Genomic DNA, 9,415 nt, shown 5'->3' with positions numbered 1-9,415 from the left:
GTTCCCACAAGTACAAAGGTTCTTTATGCTGCAGTCCTGGGCCTATTTGTACAATGTGGAAACACACGAGACAAAAAGTGACGAGGGGAAGTCACAGTAGGCCAAGGACAGGGAAAGGATTCAAGCTGTATCCAGCCACATTCAGTAATGACTTGTCAATTTATTTTTGAACAATGAAGTCCACATCCTATATTTGAAATATGAAAAAAAATACCTTGAATGACATCTTCACAACTCCAGTAGTAAGTCTCTTACCTTTGAGGTTTGTTTGATGGCTGCTACAACTGCATCAAACACATTGATTGGTAGGCGCAGGAGAGTGGTACCACTGTCCACAATGGCCTTGTCAGAGTTGTACTAAGATGAGAGGGAAAACAAGCACAATTTCGTGTCAGTAAAGTGATAACTCTCACGGGAAACACTTTCAAAATATAAACAAGACCAAGAAAGATGAGCGAAGTGACAATGCAACTTCAAGTTGACCTGTCAACATTAGGCCTGTATAAATCTAACCCAAGCACTGACATTCGATATTCCATCAATAATGTAGATCCCTGCATACAGACCCAAGAGCAGAACTAACTCAGTAACCAGGTTGAAACGATGGGTTGGAAGAGCTTTATTTACCAGGTATACCAATATACTGAGAGGCAGTCCTGCAAAAGTAACAACTCTTAAAATCTTATGTAAATACAAATTAAAATTCCTGGAGCATTCTTACAGTCATCTGGGGCTTAGTAATACAATTTTAGGCCTTGCCCTGAGGATTTGAGTGTAATAATTTAGGCTGTCATACTGAGTGCAGGCTGTTGAAGGTGCCATCTGTCAGCTGAACTGTTAAAGCAATGTCCTCTCTTCCATCTCAAGTGGTACAAAAATCCTGCGGTACCATTTGATGTAGAGCAAGTTTCCTGGTTGATACTTATCCCTTGGCAAAACTTTATAAGACAGATTGTTTCGTTTTTATCTCAGTTTTGTTTTGGAGGCTTGCTCTGCATTAATTTCAACATAGAAACAACGGCCACATTTCAAAGTGTACATCTGTTTGTATGTAGGTTACAAAAATCACAGAATTGTAGGATTCCCACAGTGTGAAAACAGGCCATTTGGTCCATCAAGTCCACACTGACCCTCCAAAGAGCATTCCACCCAGATGCACCCCCTTGCCTATCCATTTAACCCTGCATTTCCCATGGCTAATCCACCCAGCCTGCACATCCCTGGGCACTATAGCACGGCCAATCCACCTAAACTACACATCTTTGGACTGTGGGAGCAAACCCACACAGACAGGGGGAGAACTGGTAAACTCCATAAGCCAGAGGCCCGAGGGTGGAATCGAACCCGGGTCCTTCGGTGCTGCGAGGCAGAACTGAGACACCATGCTATACTATATAAATGCAGGCTCATTCACTTTGAGTAAACAAATGCTAAAGTATCTCCCAAAGGCATAAGTGACACTATTCAAATGTAAATTTTTTCATTCTACCTAATATAAAAATAATGTGTGAAACACGACTGAAATAAAACAGAAGACATTTATCTAATCTTTGGCTTTCAGAACAGTGTGTTCCATTCACATTCTCCCACAAACCTACTTTTATACTAACCCTTGCAGTCAGGGTAAGTTCAACTCTTAAACCACTTCACCTGCTGAACTGACATTGGGCACAAAATTAACCAGCTTGGATTAAGCAACAATAACGTGACCCAAAATATTTCTTTGAACAAAGTAAATTCCTCATTCTTTGTGGATCTGCTCATAGTTCAACATCCTGGAACAGCCAGTTTAAAATCAGATGGACTGATCGTTCCTAAGCAACAATTCAGTCAACCAATACCACTGGTTTGTAAAGCTGAGTCACCTTTCTGACAGGTTGAAGGAAGTTAGAGGGAAGGGAGGGCGAGGCTGATAAAAGAAGCCAGTTTAAATGATTACATTAAGTTTGCAAGTATTGTTCACTTTTAAGTGCAAACTCATACTGGGATGCAGAATAAGTAGCTGTCCTTTGTATTTAAGTATCCAGCCAGTGTTTACAGACTATTCCACATTGGGTGAATTCTAACAATTGTACAGCTTTAGTAGCAATGGGACAGCAGACAGAAACAGGATATCTTGCTGTCTAGTTTTCCCGCAGCTGTAGTGGGACATGTACAACTACTTTAACTGAGGGACATCAGACTTGCTGCTCTCACTGGCCTTCAAGATCAAGGGTCAAGTCAATTATTTGCAGATTTTAAGATACTGAAGGTATCTGCAATTTTGCAATGTACATATTTTAAACAGGTAAGCTCCACTCCCCACTGCAGGTACTTGAAGCATTTTTGGAATTCAAACAAGGCACAATTGCAATGTTATGAACTGTATCCTGTAGCACTTGAAAGACCCCTAAAAAATAAACGCAGGCTTATGTCACCCCTCACAAACAGAAGTTAAAGGGGGAAACTTTAAAATGAAAAGAAAGTTTGATTCACTTAGCACAGCTTTGGGTCCTATAATCCAGCATTGCGAAAATAGCATATGTGCATTTCATTTCTCCCTCCCTCAAAAAGTCACAGGTCACTTAATATTTCCGCACAATTTACACACGGCTTCTATTACTGGTGAGAAACAGGGTGGTTTATTTTCACATTAGTTTTTAAGTAGGGAAAAAAACACACCATTAACATTTTGTCCACAATGGTGTCTGAACATTGTCGATGAAATAGCGAGGATACTGTACCTGCTACATCTTAAAAGAAAATAACATAGAATCTTCCCATTACATTTTGAAATTTCAAGTTGTACACTGAAAGTGCAATCTTGAGTTACCAATTTTCATGTTTCATTCAACATTATCAACTGCATCTTCCAATACAGTACCTCAACAACAGAGAAGAAAGCAAACTGAACACTTGGAATTAACCAAATGAGAGTCAATAAAAAAGGTTAGAACTACATTGGCAAATATTCCTTTTAAATTTGAGAAAGTCAAAACTAACCTTACAAATACATGAATAAATGGTCTTCCCACACAGAATGAGCTTCGGTAAAACTATACACAAACGACACGACCTTGCTGTCAAATGCAAGCTCCTTCACTTTGTTGAGCTTTGCAGCTCATACATGCTCCTTCACACTGCCTTACAACACTGATACAGCTGCATTCTGCACTCATGCTCTGATCCATCAACTAGATTTCTTAAGGTTGACAAAAAGACTCAAATTAAAAATAATTAGGAGAATTCTACCTATGCAACTCAACAATGCCTTGAAGAATAGAAGGCACAACACATTTGGGCTTGAATACCAGCACTTTGAAGTGAATGGCCTTTGTATTGTGCCTGCTAATGTGGAGCCTAATGCTAAAGCTATTAAACAGCTCCTTTATAATCAAATCATTGTGTGTGGTTGATTTTGCCTCAACCTTCAAGTGTGAGAACCGATGGAAGGCATCAGTTCCAATTATTTCTCATTAGGTACTGAATGATGCTCTCCCACATTTCAATTAAAATTTCTTGCCTGCAGCAAACATTAAGTCTTAGAATCGATGATGTGCTTACCTCTGTACAATCCAGGTTTAAGTTTTGTCCTCCTACTTCCAGTTTAAGAACCTCAATTTGGTAATACCACTCTCTTTTGATAGGGGTGTACCATATATCCCCTTTATACAGACTCGCTTCAATTCCACCCATCACCTAAAAGTGACAAGAAAAAAGCTCCATTATAATGGTCAACATTATTTTAATGCAAAGGCAAGTTGAACACTTTCCAGGCTCCTTTGACAACACTTTCCAAATTCTCAACTTAAAAACGACAAGGGGAAAAGTCCCACGGGAACACCATCACTTGATAGCTTTTCTCCAAGTCACACAGCATCCTGATCTAGAAATATATTGCCACTCCATCGTCTCTGGCTCAAAATTCTGAAACCACTTTCCATACAGCGATGTAGAGTGTGCCTATACCCTGTGGAGTTCAGGATATGGCTGACCATCACCTTCAAGAGCAGTTAGAAATATTGGCCTTGCCAGCTATGCCTACATTTCAACAAGGAAAAGTAATAATTTTTTGAAAATTGGCCCAGTATAATACAATAAAATATCCTGTCTGTTGGCTGCAAGGGTCCTAGATAAATCAGGCTGGATGTAATCATATCTTGATTCTGTAAGAGAATTGCAAGCAAAAGGACGCCCCGAATTTAGCACAAATTAAAAATCTCATCCATAAAGCACAAGGAATTGGAAAAGAAAACAAAAAGAACATATCAGGCAAGAAGCTGACAAAGAACGCTGCTTAGAAGTTGTGATTGCAGCTAGAGGAAATATAAGGAGCCCAGCTCTATGAAAGATCATTACCAACAGCACAAAAGTACCAATCCTTAGCAGGGATATCTTTTACCTCCAGCACAAATTTTACCCAAATAGGCTATTTTTCGAAAAAGATGTTTGTATTATTTTGTTCGTTCATTGAATAATGTTTTTTTAAAAAAATTAGCTTTCTTGTAGCTGAAGGTGACAGAATATCCATTTACCGTAATTAGACTCTAAACATAGAGCCAGTGGGAAGGCAGTGGTGTTGTAGCAATGTCACTGGACTAGTATTCCAAAGATCCAAGATTAGCAATCCAGAAATCCAAGCCAGTGTTCAGGGGATGTACATTTGAATCCCACCATAGCTGATGCCAAAATTTGAATTCAATAAAAAAACTGAAACAAAGAGTTGCCCTAACAGTGACCATGCTGAATATCATAAAAACCCATTTGTTCCATTAATGTCTGTTAAGAAAGGAAATTTGTTATCCTTACCGGTCTGACTTACATGTGACTTGAGATCCACAGGAATGTGGTTGACTCAATGCCCTCTGGTCAGAGGTGGGAGCAAAGTGCTGTATTAAATCCCAGCCAGTGATGCACACAATCCATGAGCAAAAAAAAACTCAGAGGATAGAGGTGATTGAATGAAAGATCAATTCCATTCCAGTCAGTAATGAGTGGGATATAACATTTTTAAACATAAAGTTTTACAAGGATGTTGCCAGATTTGGAGGGTTTGAACTATCGGGAGAGACTGAATAGGCTGGGGCTATTTTCCCTGGAGAATCAGAGGCTGAGGGGTAACCTTACAGAGGTTTATAAAATCATGAGGGGCATAGACAGGGTGAATAGTCAATGTCTTTTCCCCTGGGTTGGGAAGCCCAAAACTAGAAGGCATAGGTTTAAGATGAGAGGGGAAAGATTTAAAAGGGATAAAAGGGACAATGTTTCATGTAGAGGGTGGTACATGTATGCAATGAACTGCCAGAAGAGGTGGAGTAGTCAGATACCTTTTCAATGTTTCAATTGTATCTGGATGGGTATATGAATAGGAAGGGTTTAGAAGAATATGGGCCAAATGCTGGCAAATGGGACTAGATTAATTTAGGATATGTGGTTGATATGGATGAGCTTGACCAAAAGGTTTGTCTCCATGCTGTACAACTCTATAACTCTATTTCAAAGCAACTTCTGCAACCAATGAGGAAGGTGTCAACTGCAGTTGTATGTGCTCACTTGATTTGCATTGTTGTCATCAGCAAGTTTGCAACAACCCCGGTTATATTTCTGGTTAGCAGTTCAGGACAGCACCTACTTCACTGCAAGAAAGTAGAATTAAATTAACCCCTGTTTCTAATCTGTGATTCAGCACATCAATCTCAGTGAGATTGTGCATGATGGCCATTTCTTCAAGCTAATTCCAGTTTCTTAAGACACCATGCAGGGATCTTTTACACAGTAAGGTAGCTCCTCTTAATTGCAGCTGATAAATTTTAGTTTTTGTAGTAAGGGAGACAATGGCACTCTTAATCCCAAGGTTGATGTTTCAAATCCCATATAATTTTCTTAAATATTTCAGTATTGACTTTCTTTAAACCAAAGATTTCCTTTAAACCCAAACATTACAATTAATACTCAATATTAGAAGTTGAGAATCTCATCTTTGGAAATATCTTGATTATTCAGTTTCATCATGAACTATACCAGCACTTATTTACACAGGGAAGAATAGCTAGATGAAACGTCAACCAGATACAAGAACTTTGATTTGCTTAAGTACTGCATAAACTTAAAAATGGACTGCTTGAATTTTATTATTAGTCTGGGTTAAGCCAACTTTCATGCATACAGCCGGCTCTGGCCTGACACTGCAGCACCATATGTTCACCCTAGAAATGTGGCACACGTAAATGCAGTTTATAAATTTAGTTTTAGTCTTGATGTGGAGGAGCTGGTGTTGGACTGGGATGGAGAAGGTCAGAAGTCAGACGACACCAGATTATTGTCCAACAGGTTTATTTGAAATCACAAGCTTTCATAGCATTGCCCCTTCATCAGGTGAAGTGAGCAAGAAGCACACAGGCACAGAATTCATATGCAGAGAGATCAAAAGAAAATATAAATGGTGAGAGTTTGGTCTTGGAAGCCTAAAGGAGGAGTTTGAGGACACTGCTCATGCAAGAGGTTTTGAATATAGAATGCATCATAAGTGGCCGGTGATATGAATTTAATGGGAGCATTTGTCCTAGTTCTAAGTGCACACTAGCTGTGTAGAATGGCCTGTTTCAATACTGTAGTTTGTGTGTAAATTAGTCAAATGAGCAAATATTAAACAATAAAAGGCAAGTGAAGAGTGAGTTTTAATGTAAAAAGGTTTTAGTGAGCAAAAGAAAGTCTGAAATATCCATTTCCTTGTACTGAAATTTCGAGGATTAATTTGAAAGATGCAATATAATTAATTACAGGAGCAGATGATAGCATGCAGTGATGCATTTTCCCTCTAAATCATTCTACAGCTTCAGAACTTGACACAAACTGAATCTAATGGGAATTTCCTAAGTGGCATTCCTCGTCCTGTGGGCCTCACGTTCCCTCCCCAACTTCAGAACCAGTAATCATTGAAATCACTTGTTTGAAAGCTTTTCCTTTTCCAGCCTCACATTTTTACTGTTTGACATCTCATATCATTGGTTCGCCTTCTTCAAATCAGATACAACTGGACATTTAGTGTTACATAGTAATAATTATTACTAAACAACTAATCTAGCCTTGCCAAAACTTCATTGCACTGTGTAAATTCCTACAAAGATAATTTGACTATTACTGCTTTCCATTCCTTGGTTGGCAGCCTGTGGGAATCCTTTAATTTGATTAGCTGCTTCGAAAGCTTGATGACATCACTGCAGCTCTACCCTAGGAATTCCCATTAAAGAACGCTACACTCAATTATAGAGTGAGTAAGAGGGTTAAATTTCTCACTACAAATATCTCAAGAGCATTAAGTGAGCTTTTGAGGTTAACAATGAATATCTTTCCTTTGTGCAGATCGCAAAACCTGAACCAACAAGACATTAAAGGTCAGTATGTAGGAGTTAAAGAAGGATCTATAATGGCATTCACTAAAGTCACATAAACGAGAGACAGATACTCAAAGTCTTTGTCGCTAGATCAGTTCTCATCTTCTGTGTTTTCGGGTTAATTCTTTTTTGTACTTATGGACACGAAGGATCTTAATACTGGGATTTCCTTTCTCCACTTTGTGCTAACAATGTATCCTTCCTTAACAAAATGCCTGCGTTGCATCTTCTGAGTACCCAAGCTTAAAGTGTCCTGCGACCAGCTCCAATTTCAGTCCAGTGCCTGCCAGAGCACCATGGAGTGTTTTACTTAAAAAGGCTGCCAATTTGCATGCATGCAGTTAGCTCTCTAACCCATACAAAATCTGAGCAGAATGTGGATCCAGATTCTCTGAGCACGTTTAACTTGAGATTTCTAAACAGCAAAGTACCATTTTTAATGCAAGCTGTTGATATCCAAACCATTGCATCCAGATAATTCCTTTTGTAATCCAGATTCAATGGTTTGTCCTGTCTGAAATTGGAATCAGCTGCACTTAATAGCTATTGCCTCGTTAATTGCTGTATTTTAAGAACACATGAAATAACAACAGGAGTAGGCCCCTCAAGTCTGCTCTGCCATTTAATAAGATGCTGGCTGATCCAACATTCCTCACATCCACTTTCTTGCAGTTTCCCCGTAACCCTAGATTCCCTGACTGATCAAGAGTCCATCTATTTTAGCCTTAAATATACACAAGAACTCTGTCCTCTACAGCACTCTATGGCAAAGATTTCCAATGACTTTCAAACTTCAGAGAAGAAATTCTTCCTCATCTCAGTCTTAAATTTTCAAGTCAGAATGTCGAGAACTTTTTAATTGTTCAGAGTTAAGCCTGTCAAAGAATAGGAATTTTGATGCAAGCATATTTTAAGGCTCCCAGGCCTTGGTTCAAAAGTCCAAGCAGCTGTTTGAAGGCCATAAAGGGTTGATATTTAGTTTACAGTCACATGACTTTTCTCAGAACTTACCAGGCTCCCTCCTGCGGGACTGGCTTGCTCTTCACCTATTAGCGACAATCCAGCACCACACATCTGCAGCGAGAATACATTTGGGATCCTGATCTGTTTTACTAATGAGTCAAAGAATGGCTCCACAGAACTGGATGGCTGTAAATGAATGAATGGGCAGAGTGTGAACGGAAGGAACCCAAATTGGCTGCAGATTACTAAATAGACTCCACAGTGACTTCTCAATTAAAAAAAAATTGATCCAAGCCTCCTTGGGAAGGGTGAAGAGGTAGCATTAAAATTACTTGAAATATAATGGAACTTACTTTGGCTAGTGTACTGTAGGCCAGCCCCAGAATGCCTTGCCAGTTTATTCCAGGCAGGAAGAAGTCCTCCGATTGGAGGATAGTGGCAATATTGGTAGTGATAGTGCCATTTGGTCCTTTTGGAATTGTGATGACATCAATGCCGAGTTCACCCTCCCAACTTCCCTGCGTATATCTGACTGACACAAACAAGTCTCTAGACATATAGGTGCTCGAGCTGGACAAGAAAAGAAATAAAAAAGTAGAAAGGTTTAGAATCCCACTAACTTACAAATAAAATCCATCATTAAGTACCATTCAGTATGCAGAATAAACATGACATGGTTAGTTATAAAATGACAAAACTTTTAATCCAAACTAAAGTAAAAAGAAGCAATAATCTTCAGCTCTTGCGCAACTTCATGACATGCAAGATAAATCCAGCTTTTTTCAGAGTCCAATTTGGATTCCAGCTCCACATTGGGAATGCAATAGAAGGTGAGAGACCTATATTTACTTAAGTATAATTTTCTTGGCTTAGATTTTTGAATTGAACTAGTGGCAAATGAGGTTTTTTTAATGTGCCTGAAGGGGTTTAATGTTGAACTTGTAAGCATTTCTGCAGCCTACTGATTTCTTTAAAACTGCCTGCTCAGACTTGTTTTAAAGACAAATTTGTTTGCAAATTCTTGCAATGTAAACCAAGTAAATAGTACATTCATTAAGCTTTCAGACAGAATATTCTGG

General features: G+C 38.9%; 1 protein-coding gene across 1 annotated transcript; it reads right to left on the bottom strand.

The window, feature by feature from the left end:
• Positions 1 to 228: 228 nt before the first annotated feature.
• On the bottom strand, positions 229 to 8,906 carry LOC125484401 (beta-secretase 2-like; the record flags this gene model as incomplete). The annotated part of the gene is made up of 4 exons (XM_048603004.1): positions 229 to 357; positions 3,544 to 3,678; positions 8,385 to 8,522; positions 8,690 to 8,906. Coding segments are annotated over 4 exons (619 nt in total), but the record flags the coding sequence as incomplete, so codon positions are not given.
• Positions 8,907 to 9,415: the final 509 nt, after the last annotated feature.

The sequence above is a fragment of the Rhincodon typus genome, chromosome 11 (genome assembly GCF_021869965.1).
Source record: "Rhincodon typus isolate 14 chromosome 11, sRhiTyp1.1, whole genome shotgun sequence".
Taxonomy (NCBI): Eukaryota; Metazoa; Chordata; class Chondrichthyes; order Orectolobiformes; family Rhincodontidae; genus Rhincodon; species Rhincodon typus.
This window is presented reverse-complemented; position numbering and strand designations above follow the sequence as displayed.